We start from the raw sequence: 20,560 nt of genomic DNA on the forward strand, positions 1-20,560 counted from the left end.
TTGCTGGCGGTAGCGGCCTGGTCGAGGTCAGTGAAGAGCAACAGGTCCTCCCAGCTCGACAAGGCACTCCCGGGGCCAGCGACCCCGGGAGCCGAAGGTCCGTGGGGAGCCCCGAAAGGGGGCGAGGCGTAGGGGCTGAGCAGCAACGAGCGGGCCGGAGGTCCCGCCACCGCCTGTGTGTCGAGTTGTGGCGTCCTGCAGTTGCTGGCGCCGCCGGGGCCACGATCCCCGCCGCGGGAGCAGGAGGACGAGGACGAGGAAGAGATGGGGGAAGGCGGCGTGGAGAGGTCCCGCGATGGAAAGGTCCCGGAGTCGCCCGCGTCCGCAGTCGCGGCTCCAAAGCGCTTCGGCAGACACCAGCCGCCGTCAGTCAAGGCCATCCACGGTCCGGCGCTGCTTCTAGCTAGCTTTTAGCTCCTGAGGCGGGGTTGGGAGGGCAGGGACGGTAAAAGAGATAAAGAGGCCTTTCTAAAGGTTTAGGCAGTGCACCACCTCACCTCCACTCCTTCTTCTAGCTCTTCTAGCTCTTCTAGATCCCTCAAAGGTCCCTTTCTACTCTGGACCCCGGCGTCGAGGAGGGAGGAGAATGGAGCCTGCGCAGCAGCCACAGGGTCCTCCAAGGATACCCTCCTTCTTTCACCCGCATGGCTTTGGTCCCCCTAGCCCTCTCTGCCCACCCTCTCCGCAGCATCCTTCCTCTGCACGCGCGCCAGATGCTAGGAGTGACCGCCAAACTGGCCGAGGTTTTCCTTCCGCCCCAGAGTGGCTCCCTCCGGGCTGATGACACACAAAAGAATAGTAGCTTTGCGTGTCTCATCCCGCCTCACTCAGGGTGCCCTTCTCCGGGAATGCCTCCCTGTTCTCCAAGTGGAAATCGCTAGCTCAAGGAAGGCAACCTGCTCCTGAAAACGAAACCGCCGCTTGTCCCCAGAGCTTTCCGAACCGTGCCGACCAGACCCAACACAAACCCCAGAGAAATGCACTCAGCCTAGGGAAACTGGGGTGCCAGGGCTGGGATGGCAGTTCAAGATCTTCCTGGCAGGAATAGTAAGGAAAAACTATGGGGCAGGAGCCTCACGCCCCACAGGCGTCCCTGCGGCCCGCACACCTTAGCCACAGCCCGCGTCTGCAGCCACCAGCGCGCGATCTCACGCCGGCCGGGCCACCCGAGCCCACCCCGCGGTTATCCCCAGCCAGGGAAAGGCCAGACCGTTCCGGAATAGGACGTAGCGGGGTGGAGCAGAGAGCCGAGAAAAGGAGGGGGAAACGCAAGGGAGGGGGCGGGAGACCGCCCCGCAGTCGAGGCCACCCCAAAGGGGAGAGCAGGAAGAATGACAGGGAGACTTAGAGGGGGTGGGGAAGGAAGCAAAAAGCTGCCAGGCGGGCCTCCTCGAGGCTGCTTTTCCAAATCGCTTCGGCTCATCAGAGATAACCACACTAAAAATTATAATGCCCACACACAGACCCGGGCAAGATAGCCAGAAAGAAGTTTCTCTACCAGCCTGACTACCGGCTCCCGCCCCTTTGCACTGAGATAACTCGGAGATAAGGCTGCGCGCAGATAAGCACTTAGGGGAGAGGAAAAGACACCAGAAGTTGGTCCGTGGTGTCCCGGGAACCTGGGAGCCGCTGCAGCCCTCCCAGAGAGGAGGAGGGAGACACCCTCGGAGCCGACCGCGGGCGGGAGAGGGCCGGAGGCCGAGAGGCCCGCGACTGGTAGGGGTAGAAGGGAGGAAAGTAGGGAGACAACAAGCAAAGGAGGAAGCAGCCGAACCTCGCGCGAGCGCTGAGCATGGAGAACGGCCGCGGCGGAGGGTGCTCCCGGGTTCGGAGAGAGGCCGAGGGCGCCGGTGAGAGAGCACGAGTCCGGGGTCTGCGCGGCGCTGCTGGTGAATAAAAAGGAGAGAGGAGGCGCCTCTTACTGCTCTGCCGGAAAACTGCAGCCTGCGCTCCTGATTGGACTCACCGAGCCCTAAACAAACAGCGCTCGCCGAAGGGTGCCAGGCTGTGGGTCGGAACTGCGCTCTGGAAGCAGCTGGGCGCTGAGGTGAAGAGGAGGAGGAGGAGGAGGGATCGAGGGGAGGAGAGAAAAGAGGGTGGGGAGGGGGGGGAGGGGAGCGCGCCGCCCCGGCAGACAATAAGCGCCGCGCAGCCTACTGGCGTGGGCTGAGTGGCTAGCACCGTCCCCGTAGCTGGGGAGATTCCACCCAGGGGGCGCCGAGCCTAGGGAGCCGGGGGAGGGGCGGAGGCGACAGAACGCCTGACCTGGCTGGCGACCCACACCCATCCTGCCACAGAGCACCCTCTCGCGCCCCCAGTTACACACACACACACACACACACACACCCTGAAGTAGGGGAGGGAACCTTGGCACGGAGAACCTGTCTCGCGCCGCCACCGCTGAGGGAGGGGCGCGCCAGCTCCTGGGTCAGCGCGCCCCCAAAATGAGCCGGGAAAGTGCTTTGCTTCTCTGGCGCTCCTCACTCCTCCCTCCACGTTAAATAAGTTTTTGCTCCGCAGTTGTGTGTAACTGACCTTAAACTTTCCCCGACCCTATTTCGGGATGCTAGAGCTCAGGTCGTAGTGGCCTTTGGGGATCCGGGCTCCTAGGACTTGGGAAAGAAGGGGCCTGGATGTCCAACTCCCTACCTCTCCCCAGTTCTTAAAATATATACTAAATTCCTGAGAAGTTTCGGGAAGTTTTCGACGATACTCTCTAGCCAACCTTAGGGAACTTTTAACCCTGGAGTTGTCAAGTACGGCAAGGTTAGGCTGTGCGATGCGCAGGATGGAAGAGGGGTTCCCTTCCAGTCGTGTCCTAGGGCGCACGTTCAGTTTTGTTGTCATGTTTACTCAGAGCTTTCCCTGGGCATCAGGTAGGTTGCAAATAAGTAGTTGGAAAGGGGGTGGGGTGGTACCTTCCCTGGACACAGCGCAAAATATTGGTTCCCCACCCCCATCCTCACACACGCGCAGGCACACACACACCTTCTCTCCCTCCAAAAGATTATCACAACTATGTACAAACTGATACGGTCCTCAGCCAAGGGACTGGAAATGAACATCGCGGGGTTATCAGTGCCGATCTGTCAGCAGCGAGTCGCACGGCCGCAGGCTCATCCGCGGCAGGAGCCGTGATATATGTCTCGCTCCCTTTCGCTCACAAAACGGATTTCTTCCGACAGGCGCGACCCCAGAAGGCTGCGGAGAGAGCATTTAACTAAGCAGAAGGAGTTGTCTTGTGGGATTGGATTTTTACACACACACCCCCGAGGTAAATCAAAATAAATGATTTTCCAAAGGTCAGTCTCCCTGAAAGCGTTTGGGCTGTGTGTTTTTGTTTTGTTTTGTTTTTCATTGGGGAAGGAAGAGGAACCTAATCAGAGTTGAACAGGGATAGATAGGTGCATTGTAAAATATGGTTTCGATTGATTGTGAGATCTGGTTGCGAAGGGTAGGTTTCCTGGCAATATAACAGTGAGTGGTGAACCTGTGGATCCCTAGGGGACGGGGGAGGGGAAAAGAGTTTCGCGTTGACCCGGAGGGGGGGGCGCGGACTCTAGGAAGTTGGGTAAAATTCTCCATTTTTTAAATTCTTCGTTGTAAACTGTTGCTAAACACTTCTGAATTTTAAATTGCTACAGAGAAGGTCCATAAACCGTTCTCGTTCAATTTAGTCACTTTTATTACATTCCTCTTTGCCTCCCCCAATCACTACTTCGGCTCCCAGTTTCAGCGTGGCCGCATTTCGGAAACGCTGAAGGTAGAAAACTCTGGAATGGAGAGATTGGTGACCGGAGCAGGATCCAGGGCCTTTAAAGTTTAACCTGAGTTCGATCGAATGCAACTACCGGAGTAACGTTGGCCGGCCGCTCAATTCCCACCATGGCTTCAGATGTCTTGCACTCGGTTCTTTGCTGAGTTCCGACCAAATGGACTGGGTTTTGCAGAGTTCTTTTGTGAGCGGTTATTTTAATGTTCTGGACATTTATTTTCCTTTGAGTCCAATTGTTTTTGAAATGTTTCTCAGATTTACTATTAAAAGTAAATTTTTTTTAAAGTCCATGCTTGCTAAAAAAAATAAATGCTTTGGTTAGGTTTGCATCCATGCTGTGAATGGCCTCCAAGCTGAGCCCCGGAGGAGATCAAGCCCTGGCACGAGCTTGATTCCTACCTATCCTCTATGATTCTTTATATTTGCAAATATGATGATATCGGTGTGGATTTCCTGGGAGATAGCTAACCCCCACTGTCCTGCCTTTCTTGCAGCTCCCCCGCAGCATTAGGAGGGCGCACTGACCTAGGCGCCCATGCGACAGAGGTGAGCTGCTGGACGGATATTGACCAATTCAACAATGTTCGGGCTGCTGTAAGGGTTCAAGAGAGAACCCAGCATTTTTACCTTAATATTCCCCATCACTTAAGAATGCCCAAACCAAAGGGAAAAATAAGTAATTGTTCCTTTTCAGGCCACAAGTTATACCTCTTTATAATAAACATTGGTTTTCCAATCAAACGAGGGAATGGATAAAGAAATGCTTTCCATATAAGTTATTTTTAAAATAAAACAAAACTATTAAACCTGAACAGTCGATTAAGACAGAAAACCAGGTTGTCTGGCCGCCCCAATTTGCCTTTTTCCGAGGCAAAGACTTTGGCGCTGGGGACAAACACCCACCGACAGAGGCGGGTTTTCCGAGCCAGCCCCCATGAGCTCCAGGCCCCGGGCACTGAGATTCCTCTAATCCGGTCTGAAATGTCAGCAGAATCCGGGGTGCAGAGGAAAGAGGCCCACCCCAAACTAAGGAGGAACCCAAGAGCTGTATAAAACCCAATAGTGCCCACATAAACAGATAATTCTCTTAAGAATTTCTTTTTTCTTCTTGTTTTTTTCCTCCTATTTTCTTTTTCTTTAAAAAAAAATATATATATATTTTTCTTTTCGCTTCTCCTGTCTCCTCTTTAGGAACCTGCTAATATTGAACGAAACCGTTTATCTCAAGACTATTTAGACCCCAAAAGCGACCATTCCAAAAACTAGCCGTACTCCTCACCCTTGGAGAGGGCTGGCCCTGGCCTGTCCCGAGGGCTGATTTATTTGGGCCGCGCCACGCCACTAGACGCGATTCGAATCCAACCAGAACACAAGAGCCAATTGGGCAGGGGGCGGGGGCTCTGCTGCCAAAACGGAAGGGGTGTTTGGGGACTTTGTGGTGCGCTGCTTCCGGAGGAGCGGCGAGACCCAGGCAAAGACTTGCGTCACCTTTACCCCCGCAAAATCAAGTGCCTTATATTGTCATTTCATTGTCGTTCCAGCGCCTTTTCAGAAAGAAAAAGAGAGAAAGAAAAAAAAGAGAGAGAAAAGAAAACATGGTTCTAACTAAAGATTTTTTTTAAACCGGTTTTATGGGGCCTCTCGCTTATGCCATAATCCATTTTGTCCCTGGGACGCTTTTCGTCCAAAGACACAGGGTCACCTTGGCGCGCCCCCAACCCCCAGCGTCAGGCGCCAGTCGCCGGGTCCGGACGGCTTGTCCCCCTACTCTCAGCGACCTTCAGTCTAGCGCAGGCCAGGTTCCCCACAGGCAAAGAGTTCTCTTTTCCTTCGTTGCTCCCTTCTTACCTCCCTTCCTTCCTTCTGATCTTATTCTTTCTTCTCTCTCCCTCTCTTCCTTCCTTTTGTTTCTTTCCTCTTTTCCTTCCCTCCTTTTATTTTTAATTCTCAAAAAAAAAATCCAACATATTCTAGAAATGTCAGGTGGTGGCGGAAGCGCAAAGGTCGCCCCAACTCCCTGTCCCGGCTCCCCGCAACCCCCCCCCCCTTCGCCGCGTGTGGCTTGGGGTAAAGACCACGCAGACCCAACGCCGAGGTCCCCAAGGCGGTGGGGAATCACGTCCCAGGGTGCGCGGGACCCGGCGGCCCCTCTCCCGGCGCTGCCCGGGGCCGACCCCGCGCGCCGCCGGCGGCCGCCAGCACGGCGCGGAGGTGGGCTCACTGCAGCGGCGCACGAAAGGTCACCGCGGTGGCATTCCTCTCCGCACGCTGTTTACGTGACTTAATGTACTTCATACGCTGCTGGTAAGTTAGGGCCGCGATAAGGGGGCGACCGGGGGAGGGTCGCTATAAAAGCCCCACGCTGGGCGCCGCTCGCCCACCCCGCATCCATTAACCTTTTTACTTTCTTCTTCCCCTCTCCCTTAAAGCTTGTTATCTAGGCCACCCAATGACCGACGAAAGATCTTCCCTCCCTGCTTCTCCCGTGGCCGCTTAAACCAAATAAATTTAGCTATTAAGGGCCAAGATGTCTGACAAAAGATCGAAAGGTGTCTTTCTGTGATCGCTTAAAGAAGCGAAGGAGAAGCTTGCAGCTCTCAAAGTCCGATAAAGAAATTCCACACCGGCGCCGGCCTCCCTCCCCGCGGCCTGCTTGAGTCCAGAGACCCTGCGATCCCGACTTCGGCGACCGCAGAGCTCGGGTAGGCCCAGGGGGACTAGTGGCCGCTGGGGGAGGGGGAGTGGAGACGCCCGGGCCACCTCGATCAGGAATGCCAGGACTTGGGGGCGGGACGGACATTGGGGTCCCCTGGGAGCTGCGGACTCCAGGTCCGACCTGGGGTTGTTGAATCAAACGTCCTCCCCTCCTGCATTTGGCTGAAAAACTAAAGCGAGGTTATCGGGCCCTAAATTACTGTCCTATTTTGATTATGTTCCAAAATTAAGTAAAGACAAAGCCAGAGCACCCCCTAAGTCCCCATCCCACTCCCTGGGGTTCTGCGTAGGAGCACTATGGTGCCCCGCATCTCGCGGTGGTGGTGGTGGTGGTGGTGGTGAACAGATTGTCCTTTGAACCCCACGCAGGACCTTGTGGGTGGAACTGGGCAGTTGGATTCGCCGGAGACTAAGGGTGTGGACTCGCAGGCTAACAGCGTGCAGGTGGGAGGCAGAGGTCCAATCATTCAGTCATGCTCAGGTTGGGTTTGGTTATGAAGTGTGGTATTTATTATCATTATTAATTACCACTGGCATGGCTACATAAAGCCTGGGGCTGCCAGCTGGGTGGAGGCCCTGCTCCTGGAGCAATGGCTTTCCTCACCAAAGGGAGGGAATATCCAGTTAAGTTTCCTGATTCAAGGACTCTGAAAGTGGACTTGGGGAATCAGATTCCAGTATTTTTGATATTTTCTCCTCCCTTTCTGTAGATGGAGAATTCCCCCATACTCCAGGCCACTAAAAGCAGAAGCCTATTCTGCCTCCTTGAAATAGGACACATGAGAAGTTAGGGGAGCATGGAGGTGCAGCTGAGACCCCTTGGGGTCCCTGCCAGTGACTCCTTCCCACTCCTCTACTCTCCAAAACAGTTCTCTGGAAAATGTTGGAGACAGGACTTTTAATTCCAAAAGGCAATCCAGGATGTCTGTCACCTCATGCTGAGACAGGAAGTTAAAGATGCCCCTCTTCTCTCCTGGTCCCCTCCAAATAAGGTGAACTCCACAATCATCCCCTTTATCTAATCTGTACCCCTAATACAGCTTCTAGGGATGGGAACAATCAGGGCATCAGAAGAAAAAGTACCATTTATATTCCTAAGAAGGTGAAAGAGACAGAAATTCCCAACACCCTAGGCAGGTAGGAACTGGGCCCTTCTTGGAATTTGCTACAGTCATGCCAAGTCTAAGGTCAGGGTCCAGCTACCACTGCCCCAGAGCTCTTGGCTCAGAGATCCTCCTTGCCATTTGGTAGTGTTTTTGTTTTCATTTTTGTTTTCAAAGAAGCAGCAGTAATTGCTAAAGAGAAGCAGAAAAGTAGAGGAAATGAGCTTTTGGAGATTTGTTACATTGCATATACCCCTCTTTGAGTTGATCTTAGAAGGAAAAAGTACCCAAGAAATTCTTAAAAGTTGCTACATTGGACACTCAGAAATATGACCTCTCTTTTCAGCTATGTTGCAAATATGCAGAGAATTAGGACGGAAGACTTGTCTACCATTATAAAGGCCCCCAGCTTCCTGCCACTTGCCTGACATTCACTGAGTATGCACTGCATGAAGAAAAAAAATAAGAGGTAGGTCCTAGTTTTGAAGTGTTTACAGTCTAGAAGGTTGGCACCTCTATAAAGCCTATTAGGCAAAGTTCCACAGACAGCTTCCAAGATGGAAGGCTAGAAAAACACTCGAGTACTGATTTTTTTCTAGGCTTCATGGTGGTTTTGAAAAGATGGCATTCACTCTGGCTCATGTATTGATGAAATTTCTAGGTGCCACTGGATCAGCACAGGACTCTGAGCCAGCCTACCTGGGTTTGAATGTTACCACTTGCTTTGTGATCAATTCAAGTTGCCTAATTTTTTGTACCACAGTTTCCTCCTCTGTAAAATGAGGATAATTAAAGTACCTCTTTCACAGGATTGTTGACAAGATTTAAAAAAAAAAAAAAATGTCTTCAATGGAAGGCACTCACAGTACCTGGCACATAGTAAACACTGTATTAGTGGGATCTGTTATGACTAATAGACTTGCATGCTATGCCCAATGCAATGTCACGTATAACCTAACTATTCCCTGAGTTAAAATAGTTCCTGGGAAAGAACTTCTTCGAGTGCCTATTTAATTTTGGGACCCACCATCCACGAGACTTTAAGCCTCCTCTGAGTAGCAGTAGTGAAGGTTTCATTTATTACATTCTGGTAGGAAAGCACAGGGGTGGGGGCATAAGTCCTTTACTTGTTTTTGCTTCCTTTGAAGAGGAAACAAGGAAACATTCCTTGCTGTTTCTGGCAAATACCAGCAGCAGACTCCAGTGTCTTCCATAAGACAAAGATAGTAATCTTGAGGCTTCTTCTTGCTCCAACAGAAGAATCCCAGCCCTCTGTAGTACCTTCACTGGGAGTAGATAGGATGGAATTAACTGAAAGTCATTAAGGAGGGCAGCCTTGATGACTAGCATTTGACATTAGGGGGAAAAAAGAAGAAAAAGAACTAAGTAAATTGATCTGATCCTAACTTATTTATTTAATTTATTGTTTGGTGCTGGTGATTGAACCCAGGGCCTTTTCCATACTAGGCAAATGTTCTACCACGAAGCTACACCCTCTGAGCCAGAACACATTATTGATAGGGAAAAATCTAGACCACTTCAGATATTTTCCATCTTATTTTTTCTTTCTGGTTTCTTCCTCCTCTCCTTCTACTTTGTCTTCTAAAACAAGATCTAAACCTCAACAATGAATACTTTAAAAGAGAAATCTGTGAAACATAACAAAGAATACTGTTTCTCTAGAAAAAACGACAGAGAAAGAGATTTGTTTTCCAGAAAGCAAAATCTGGAGGGAACATAAAAGTCTTCTCCCCGCTGTAGATTTCCAGCCGGGTTTGTGCACAGAGCCTGTTTTTCTCTCTTTGACAGTCTTGATCTTCTCTACGTTTGATTTACAGAGTGCTGTCATTTCTCTGCTCTTTACTTTCACAATCACACATTCAAACCTGATAAAGTTCAAGACCTTGAATACTTGCAGCTCTCCCAGAGTCACAGTCCTCCTGCCCCCCACCCTGGCCAGCCGGCCCCTGAGGCTGATTGAATCCTCATGGACAGAAGCCACTGGGGATCAGCAAAGAGCCAGCCGGTCCAGGAGGGTCATGCTCATGGGACAGGAAGCCTGAGCTCCTATTTGCTGTTCTCCACAGCAAACCTTGGTAGCTTCCTTCCCCTAGGCAGATTGTCAGCATCTAGTTTATAACCTACCTGTGGGCAAATACAAGAACTGTAACTTGCAACATTTACAAATGTTTAAAATCAAGTGCAAAATCAGGGCCTGCATGAGTGCTGGATTTTGCTGGATCTACCAAACCGCCTGTGATCTAGGGCAAGGCACTTAACCTCTTGTGCCTCAGTTGCTCCATCCATAAAATGGCAGAAATATTACTTTCTGCAAACATTCATCACAAACTAATGACTCGGATGCTCCTTCCCATACTCTGTCCTCTGTCAGGGTTTCAGGAAGACCATGTGCATCTATCTGATCTGGCTCTTTGGTTTCTGTCAGGTTAAATACAAACTTAGTCATTAATCTAAATACTCTACCAGTGGGCCAAACAAATGGAATGATTCATCTCCAAAGGCCGAACAGTTAACTTAGACTCACGTTTTCAAGCCACTGAAATATCTCCTGATGGAAAATGCTATCTTAAATAATTTATCCTGTGCTTGTACATATAGAAATACACTAAATCACGTTACACTGACCAAAAGCCACCACCAAGGATGGACAACTTTATTCTCAATATGGATCCTATATGAGAACTTCATATTTACTAAGTAAGTCATTCTTTTGCATGAGTTGACATTTGCATGTATCTTGAAGTATTAGAATTTTCCGGTCTGTAGCTCAGTGGTAGAATGCATGTTTAGCACATGCAAGGCCCTGAGTTCAATCCCCAGAACCACCAAAAGAAGGAGAAGAATTTTCTGATTAAGGTAGACACCTTAAGTAGTAGCATTTATCTCTGTGTGTGTGTGTGTGTGTGTGTGTGTGTGAGAGAGAGAGAGAGATCGAGAGAGAGAGAGAGATCACTGTTTCAAGTCTGTAAATTTAAAAAAAATTACAATCTCCCCTTAAGATGTTAACTGTCATAATATCTAAGGGAACAAGTATATTAATCAGGGAAGGAAGCAGTTGTCACCTGTTCCACAAGGCATTTTTTTTTTAAACCTGTCTGGTCAGGAGATGCTCATTAGAATATATTACAAAGTTACCTTTTCCTGATCATAATATTATTCATTTCTACTTAAGCAAATAATATCCAATAACTTTTTCTGGCTACTTCTAAGCTAGATTACTACTCTGTTTATACTGCCACAAATTAAAGGCATGCAATTATCCAACAAAAACAGTGTGAATATTCCATCCTTTTAAAAGACTGACCACCTTGGAGCTTGGGCCCAGCAAAGTCCAGCCAAAAACCACCCTGTGGATACACTAGTAAAGCTGTCCACCTTTCCATTTCAAAGGCATCTTTCTGTCAGAGCTCAACATTCTGATTGGGGGCGTGGCTCAGTGGTGCTGGGTTCCATCCCCAGCACCACAAAAAACAAAACAAACCAAAAAAACCCTCAACATTCTCTGGCATCAATGAAATAGGCAGCCTGCAGGCATGAGTTCAAATCTCAGCCATGCATCTCCCTGTCCCTCTTTAGTTTATGCAACCTTATGCAAATCCTTAATCTCCCTACTTCTCATTTTCCTCATCTGTAAAAAAGAGGGTGGTAGTAACAGTAGCTGATTCATAGGATTGGCAGGCCATTTGAAATATTTGATAGGTAAAAACATAAATTTCTTTTCTTCTTTTTCTTGTTTTTGGTTTTGGGTTTTTTTTGGGGGGGGGGGTTGTACCTGGGATTGAACCCAGAGGCACCTAACCACCCGAGCCACATCCCTAGCCCTTTTCATTTTTTGAATTTTGAGACCAGGCTCGCTTAGTTGCTTAGGGCCTCTCTAAATTGCTGAGGCTGTGTTTGAACTTGAGATCCTCCTGCCTCAGCCTCCCAGACCACTGGGATTATAGGCATGTGACACCACACCCAGCAAAAACATGAACTTCTATTTCAGGTCATTTGTTAAGGAGAGGGAAGTAAGGAGAATAGGGAAGGCATCAAGGGTTCAAAACTGTGAGGTAGGAAGGTGGTCCTGAGAATTGCCAATGAGGAAGGAAATTATCCCTGAGTGCATTCACTAGAAGATGGGCCTCAAGGATGAAAACCTTTTCCAACAAAGAGATCACTGTTGGGTAGTACGAGGGCCAAGTAATGACTGAATCTCTCAAAGCAAATGAAAGTGAGATTTTAGGCATTAAAGTGGACCCAAAACTAATAAAACTAGTACAGAATACTAGAGTGTAAGCTCTGCAAAGCTGGAATTTTTCTTTTCTTTTTGGTACTGAGTTTCTTAGGGCCTCATTCACATATGTGAAGACTCATGCATGGCCATGAGAACTCATGGAACATTCTCCGTAAACTTGCCCCTCACTTCTCTGACCTAGAAACATCACCAGCCTCCTGGATGTGCCATCAGCTATGGTTTGGGTGTGTATCGAAATTTACCTGTTGGAAACTTGATCCCAAAATGCATATGTTGATGAGTTTCAGAGGTGGGGCTTTGAGGGGTAATTAGGATTCCATGAGCTCATGCAAAAGAGAACAGAGCTAGCGGCTGGCTCTTGTCTGGACATGTGACAACCTTGTGTCAGATGTCATCTGCAGGGTCCCTTAGCAGATGCAAGCCTGAGTTCTTAGACCTCCCAGCCTCCAGAACCCTGAGCCAGACAAACTTTTATTCATTAAAAAGTATTCCATCTCCAGCATTCAGTTATAGCCACAGAAAACAAACGAAGACTGCCGCTAATAGTAATTCTCACTTACCAGCAGCCCTGCTCTGCACACCCAGGCCATTGACAAATCAATCCCAAGCCACTGTTGCTTACTTTTGTTTACCTTACTTTTGTTTATCTCTCCAGTCCCTGGCCATCTCTTCCCTGGACTGTGCAGGCCTCCCAGAAAGCAGAGATTTGAGTGCAGGATCCTGATGTTGGAGCAGCAAGTAAATCTACCTGGCATTCAGACTTGACTGATGAGTCGTCACCTCTACTTTGGAAGTCCCTCTCTCTATCTCCTGAGGCCTGATTCTCACCCCAATCCTCCTCACTGTCCCACCTGTTCATTCATTTGTTCGTTCTTTCTTTTTCATGTAGGGGGTGAGGGTGCTGCAATTTCAACCCAGGCACATGTTAGGCAAATGCTCAACCACTGAGCTACCTTCTGGGCCCTTCTTTTTTTTTTTTTTTTTTTTTTTTTTTTTTTTCCTTATTTTATTTTGAGACAGGTTCTCACTGAGTGGAGTTGCTGAAGCTGGCCTCCAACTTGCAATCCTCCTACCTAAGCCTCCTGAGCTGCTGAGATTACAGGCGTACACCACCATGCCTGACTCTGTTTCTCAAACTGTGGGATAGAATTTAGATGCGATGGCAGGTACTGAAGCAGTCATGTACTACGAGGGGACAACAGCCACATGTTGCACCAAATGACAGCAAAATAGAGAGTTTCGGTCTCAGAGACCATGGAGCTTTAGAAGAGGATCACTTTGTCTCAGATCAAAATAATTGTTATCAAAACAAGTTGGAAGTCATTTCTGTCTCATGTAACAGCCTGAAACTATATTAATAAATATGAATATATATGAGTCTATCTGACTATGATGTGTGGTCTATGATACTGAAACAAAGTGTAGCCATCATCCAATTTAAGAAATAAAATATTATCAATATCTTTGAAGGCTCTATGTGCGTGTCTCTGATCATTTCTCTCTTGCTAACCCAACAGCCAGCAGTAATCAATGCGTTGATTTCTTTGTTTTCTTCCTGATAGACAGCTCAGGGGGTCTGGTGGGCAACAGCTAGTACAAGGTCCTGTACATCCTGAACATTCGAGCATTTAATGTGTTTTTGGTAATGGGGATGACATTACTGTGGTCTTTGGGGGTCTCTCTCTGTCCATCCGTCCAGAACTCAATACCTCCCAGACGCTCCAGAGAGTAGTACTCTTGCCACTCCTACATAGAATCCCTGGTTCCCTGTACCCCACTGACTCAGTCAATACTGAGACATTGTGTCTAAGGAAAGTACAGAGTTAATTTCTTCAAGCCTCTGTCACTACATTTTCATCAACCTTGCTTCATTAACACTTGGACACATAGCCAAAAAAAAAAAAAAAAACCCTGTAATGTATTCCTTTTTTTTTTTTTTTTTAGGTGCTGGGGATTCAACCCAGGCCTCATGCCTGCTGTGCACACTAGTCAAGTGCTCTACCACTGAGCCACACCCCCAACCCTGAAATCATTCCTGCATGAAGCTTCACGAATGCTTGAATTTTCTCCATAAGGCATATCCCAGGTTTCTTGCACTTTGGAAAGCTAGACAGCACTTCCATACTATACTCAGGAGCCATTTCAAACAGCAAAATCACAACAAAAAAAAGAACAAAAAAAAATGCAAGGAGTATGGCACTACAGAGACTTTGAAAACCACACCTGTTCACAGTAGGAGAGATGAAAGGAGAAGGCAGAGAGAGTCCTGGTGGCAGCAAGCTTCTTGGTCAACTCAAATTTTTACTGCTCTGCACACATCTCAGAATGACCATGAAAGCACCTAAGTTTTGATTGAAGGTTACTAATAAATTTTGGCAAGTAGGAGAATTTGCAAATATAGAACTCAAATAATGAGGATCACAAATACATATAGTCTCCTTGCCATCTTTAAATAATGGATGCTCACTGCAGAGCTGGATCTGCATTAGACAATAACTCCATGATGCCTGACCTGATTCGAAAATGAAAACATTTTATCTTCCTTCCAATGTGCTGTCCTCACAATGGCAAGTGTGCCAATTATTTCAAATGTGGGATTTTTTTTCTGAATACTTAAGAGATAGTAATACTAATAGTAGTAGTGACAGCAGCTAAAATTTCCCAGGTGTTTTCTATGAGCCAAGCTCTTCACATGGATTATTTCAATGTCATTCTTGTAATGTAATCTAAGGTAGTACTACTGTTATCCTGAGGGTCCAAGGAAGAAATAAAAGCCTGAAGAATTCATCAGCTTGGCCAGAGAGCAAGTCACCTCATCTAACTCAGGTCTCTTCGTGACTAGCCTGAGGTTAATCCCTTTGCCATTTTATCTCTCTACTTTCATTTATTTACTTTTTTTGGTGTGTGCTGAGGCTGGCCTTCAACTTGTGATCCTCCTGCCTCAGCCTCCGGCATTGCTTGGCATTGCTCCGATTAGAGGCGTGCACCACCACACCCAGCCATTTACATCTTTCTTCATTGCAGTACTGGGTACTTGTTGCTGGGCATGATCGGTCATGCCTGTATTCCCAGCGACTAGGGAAGCAGGAAGATTGCAAGTTCAAGGCCAGCCTCATCATTTTAGCAAGAACCTGTCTCAAAATAAAAGACTGGGGATATAACTTAGTGGTAAAGTGCCTCTGGGATCAATACTCAGTCCCCCCTTGCCCAGCAAAAAAAAAAAAACCTTACTTGTCAATGACCATACAATAAGCAGTAACAGAGCAGAGAGTGGGAGTAGAAGAAGGTATGCTCCACTGACTCAGGGCCTCACATATGCTAGGCAAGCACTCTATCACTAAGGTACATCTCCAAACCTTTAGTTTCAGATAAGGTGTCACTGGTCTCAAACTTGTAAACCTCTTGACTATAACCTCCTGAGCAGCTAGGATTACAAACCTGCACCACCACACCTCGGTCTCCATCTCAGGGATGAGGATGCAGAAGTAGGAAACTACCAACTGCCTAAAACCAATCATAAAAATGGGCAAATATGTCCATTTGCTACCCAAGTGTGTGAGATCTGAGGGGCGCCCATCATATCTCATTCATCTTTGCATTCCCACTGACACAGTGTTTGGCACATGGAATTCACTAAATGCCAGTGGAATAAATTGTTGACCATTTTAATGTTGACAGTTTCCGATAATGCTTCAAGTCCAAAGCATAAATTGCATAAATTCTGGAGTTATCCATAACATACCCTTCCAAACTAAAGACAATGACCTCTCTCTCTCTCTCTCTCTCTCTCTCTCTCTCTCTCTCTCTCTCTCTCTCTCTCTCTCTCTCTCTTCCTAGTGCTGCATTTAGGTGTTGAACCCAAGGGTGCTCTACCATTTAGCTACATCCCCAGCTTGTTTTTTAGTTTTTGAGACAGGATCTCACTAAGGTGCTGAGGACCTAAGTTGTGTGGCTAGCCTTGAACTTGTGATCCTCTTGCCTCAACTTCCTGAGTCACTGGGATTACAGGCGTAGGCCACAGCACCCAACTGACAATGATCTCTTTAAGTTTCAACTTCCTTCTTCCTCATCCTCTCAAATAAAATCCTAAAGTGGAAAGTTTGAACATCGGCTCTTGGAAGGAATCCATAGTGAGCAGAGCTTATTATCAAATGCTCTCTTACATGTCGTTTTCAGATTTAATAATACTAGTGCAGACAAAATTATCTGTGGAAATTTCCTGGTCCCAGGCACTGTATGATGGATCTTTAAAGGAGCTATTATTGCAGAAGGGATTTTCCTTTACTCCTCAGGCTTCCACTTTTTTTTTTTTTTTTTTGCGATACTAGGGATCATACCCATGGCCTTGTGCATGCAAGGCAAGCTAAATGAATTCAGCAAAGTAGCTGGATATAAAATCAACACCCATAAACCAAAGGCATTTCTGTACATCAGTGACAAGTCTGCTGAAAGTGAAACTAGGAAAACCATCCCATTTATAATATCCTCAAAAAATAAAATAAAAATACCTGGGAATATATTTAACAAAAGAGGTGAAAGACCTCTACAATGAAAGCTACAGCATGCTAAAGAAAGAAATCAAAGAAGACCTTAGAAGATGGAAAGATCTACCTTGTTCTTGGATGGGCAGAATTAATATTGTCAAAATGACCATACTACCAAAAGCATTATACAGATTCATTGCAATCCCAGTCAAGATCCCAATGACATTCCACATAGAAATAGAAAAAGCAATCATGAAATTCATCTGGAAAAATAAGAGACCCAGAATAGCTAAAGCAATCCTTAGCAAGAAGAATGAAACTGGTGGCATTACTATTCCAGACCTAGAACTATACTACAGAGCAATAGTAACTAAAACAGCATGGTATTGGCACCAAAATAGACCTATAGACCGATGGTACAGAATAGAGGACACAGATTCTAACCCACATAACTTCAGTTATCTTATATTAGACAAAGGCGCCAAAAACATACATTGGAGAAAAGATAGCTTCTTCAACAAATGGTGCTGGGAAAACTGGAAATCCATGTGTAATAAAATGAAATTAAACCTCTATCTCTCACCATGCACAAAACTCAACTCAAAGTGGATCAAGGACCTAGGAATTAAACCAAAGACCTTGCACCTAATGGAAGAAAAAGTAGGCGCCCAAATCTCCATCATGTCAGATTAGGCCCCAACTGTCTTAATAAAACTCCTGTAGTGCAAGAATTAAAACCAAAATAAATAAATGGGATGGATTCAAACTAAAAAGCTTCTTTTCAGCAAAAGAAACAATCAGTGAGGTGAACAGAGAACCTACAGAATGGGAGCAAATCTATACCACAAGCACATCAGATAGAGCACTGATCTCTAGGATATATAAAGAACTCAAAAATCTTAGCAGCAAGAAAACAAATAACCCAATCAATAAGTGGGCCAAAGAACTGAACAGACACTTCTCAGAAGAGGATATACAATCAATCAACAAACATATGAAAAAAACTTTCAATATCTCTAACATTTAGAGAAATGCAAATCAAAACTACTCAAAAAGATATCATCTCACTCCAGTCAGAATGGCAGCTATTAAGAATAAAAACAAGTGTTGGCGAGGATGTGAGGAAAAGGCATACTTATACATTGCTAGAGGGACTGCAAATTGGTGCAGCCAATATGGAAAGCAGTATAGAGATTCCTTGGAAAACTGGGAATGGAACCACTCTTTGACCCAGCTATCCCACTCCTCAGTTTATACCCAGAGGATTTAAAATCAGCATACCACAGGGACACAGCCACATCAATGTTTATAGCAGCACAATTCACAATAGCTAAACTGTGGAACCAACCTAGATGCCCTTCAGTAGATGAATGGATAAGGGATATGTGGCATATATATACAATGGAATATTCTCAGCAATAAAAGATAATAAAATCATGGCATTTGCAGGTAAATGGATGGAGTTGGAGAAATCATATTAAGTGAACTTAACCAATCCCCAAAAAACTAAAAGCCAAATGTTTCTGATATAAGGAGGCTGATTCATAATGAGCTTGGGAGGGGGAGCATGGGAGGAATAGACAAAGTCTAAATAGGGCAGAGGGGAGGGAGGGGAAGGAGGGGAAAAAGGGGTAGGAATGATGGTGGAATGAGTTAGACATCATTACCCTAAGTACATGCATGAAGACACGAATGGCGTGAAAATACTTTGCATACACTCAGTGTCTTGAAAAATTGTGCTCTATATGTATAATGTAAAAGGAATTGCACTCTGCCATCATGTATAATAAATCAGAATAAATTTTTTAAAAAAGAATATATGCTGCACATTTTTCTCTCCTTAATTCAGCCATTTTTTAAAATATTACATTGTCTGTATTGAGCATTTTGCATTACTCAATCATTTAGTAAGCCTATTAGAATGAGCACCTTAAAAGAAGAATTAAGGGCGAATAGGACCAAGGAGTAAGAATTTAATCAACAAAAATATCGTTAGCACCATGTACATGCAGCACAGAGATAACGTCTGTTTTCAGTGCTCGACACCCACTCCTCATTTGCTCTCATCATTCTAATATTAAGGAGCAATTTTCAGTCTCAAGAGTGACCTCCTTTTGGCCATTGGTTATAGCATAAAGAAATCAGATTATCGCTGGTACCTACCAAAAAATGAAAAAGGATGAGGTGACATCAAAAGAAGGAAAAGTACAAGAAAATCAAGGGTTGCTCTGAAGGGCTCAATCAAGTGAAAAGTCAAACTTCTTTCGCTTTTGCTGAACTCAGTTTAAGAATACCATCACTCAGCCGGGTGTAGTGGGGCACACCTATAATCCCAGCAACTCAGGAGGCTGAGGCAGGAGCATAAGTATGAGGTCAGCAACTTAGTGACTCTGTCTCAAAATAAAAATAAAAAGGGCTGGAGATATAGCTCAATGGAAGAGCACCCCTGGGTTCAATTCCTAATACGAATAAAAAATTAAATAAATAGAATATGGCCACTTAGTCTGGGAGCAGTGGCACACATCTGTTATCTCAACAAGTCAGGAGGCTGAGGCAGGAAGGAGATTCTGGAGTTTGAGGCCAGCCTGGGCAACTTAATGAGACCTTGTGTCAAAATAAAAGAAGAGCCTGTGTAGTGGCACACTCCTATAATCCCAGCAGCTGAGGAGGCTGAGGCAGGAGGAGCTCCAATTCAAAGCCAGCCTCAGCAAAAGCAAAGCCCTAAGCAAGTCAGTGAGACCCTGTCTCTAAATAAAATACAAAATAGGGCTTGGGATGTGGTTCAGAGGTCGAGTGCCCCTGAGTTCAATCCCCAGTACCAAAAAAACTAAAGCTAAAAATAAATAAAAGAAGGACTGGGGGTATTATAGCTCAGTGAAAAGTACTAGCTTAGCATGCCCAACACTGGGTCTCTCCCCAGCATTGCAGCCAAAACAAACAAACAAACCAACCTATCATATTTTCCATTGTTTTGTTCAAGGCAATCCAGATTTCTTCTCATTTGTAGGGGAAGTGGGCAGTCTGAGAACTGGTGACCTATATGAGGAAAATCATCCACACCCAAATACAGGGCAAAGAGGCCCAGACAAACACACTGTCATACAAGGTGAAATGTAGGACACTGTAAGAATGGCGTGGGCAAAATCTCTGAACTACAGAGTTCTTTTTCTTCAATTGTCAGAACAAAATATTCAACCTACTAAGATGCACTCCAGGTAGGGACCTATCATGCCGCCCAGACCCACCTGAGTTCACCTGTACTTCTGTTCCACAATGTCAAGAATAGTCTCTCATTTCTTTCCAGAGAATCCCCAAAAGTTCATTCTAAGTTGCTTATGAGCAGGGAAAAAAGCAACTCTGAGTTCAATCTCCAGCACCAGTATGTTGCTTATGTGAAACAGATTTTCCCATAGACAGAAAGGGATAAATGATGGTTAGAACCCCAAATACTGTCCTTCCTGCCCTCCCTCTACAGTCTTCGATGCCTGAACAGTATTGTTTCCTACTATCATCCACCGCAAGTGTGCCTGTCCTATTTAATCTGCATTCTAGATGAATGTGCACAGTTGACTCCCATTCATAACATGGTGTCTGATGGAAGACATGGCCCCCAGGGATGGATGTGGGAAGACACTTCCAATCTTCTGTTAAAGGTCAGAATATTTTTTTGGTTCCAAGACAGAGAAAATTTTCTCTAGTTAGGTTAAACAATAAGGACATTCATGTGGACATTCTTGTGACTGGCAGTTCAGAATGGCATACCCTTACGTCAGCTTCTCTAAGAGCACCTGTTCCCATCTCTGCCCCATCCATACATGTGCTTCTCCCATATTCTGACTTCCTCTTTAGGTTGCTTTTCCCGGGTAGCAAAAGGATCATGATTATTCCCTCACATCCTGGTATCCAGAGGAGGAGAGGGAAAAACCTTGGTCCTAGGATCCCAAGGAGGAATTCTGAGATTCACCTTGACTGGACCTTGTAAGTTGTATATCCACCCTTGAGCCAATGACCTTAACTCAGAAATGGAATGGGCTGATTGGTTTGAGGTCAGGTTGAGATCTCCTCCCGAAAAGTACATGGGCAATGAAGTAAACTAAAATTAAAATGTTGGTTCATCAAGATGGCTGAAGGGGAACAATAGATAACCAACAAAGTCCACCAAACCAGCTCTCCTGGTTGTCCCCAGCCTTGACCACTGCAAAAAGGTATTGTTTGGCAAAGTTAA

At 46.2% G+C, this 20,560-nt stretch overlaps 1 protein-coding gene and 1 long non-coding RNA gene across 10 annotated transcripts in view; one reads left to right on the forward strand and one right to left on the reverse strand.

Moving 5' to 3' along the window:
- Gata6 (GATA binding protein 6) overlaps positions 1–19,945 on the reverse strand; it is a 49,495-nt gene extending 29,550 nt beyond the window's left edge. For both annotated transcript variants that reach the window (XM_048806448.1, XM_048806447.1), the window contains exons 1-2: positions 19,939–19,945; positions 5,914–5,923 (exon numbers count right to left, since the gene is read on the reverse strand). In XM_048806448.1, coding sequence (XP_048662405.1) covers positions 5,914–5,923; positions 19,939–19,940 — 12 coding nt within the window. In that variant the 5' untranslated portion in view covers positions 19,941–19,945. The remainder of the gene's footprint in view (positions 1–5,913; positions 5,924–19,938) is intronic.
- LOC107139590 lies at positions 1,913–13,233 on the forward strand. Of its 8 annotated transcripts, none has more exons than XR_007348867.1 (7): positions 1,913–2,047; positions 3,186–3,454; positions 4,270–4,321; positions 4,967–6,079; positions 6,205–6,477; positions 7,940–8,062; positions 12,507–13,233. It is a non-coding gene; the product is annotated as an uncharacterized LOC107139590 (long non-coding RNA). The 8 variants fall into 8 exon arrangements; XR_007348864.1 differs by having other exon boundaries at positions 3,186–3,274; XR_007348869.1 differs by lacking the exon at positions 1,913–2,047 and adding an exon at positions 2,749–2,876.
- Positions 19,946–20,560: the final 615 nt, after the last annotated feature.

The sequence above is a fragment of the Marmota marmota genome, unplaced genomic scaffold (genome assembly GCF_001458135.2).
Source record: "Marmota marmota marmota unplaced genomic scaffold, marMar, whole genome shotgun sequence".
NCBI classification, from domain to species: Eukaryota; Metazoa; Chordata; class Mammalia; order Rodentia; family Sciuridae; genus Marmota; species Marmota marmota.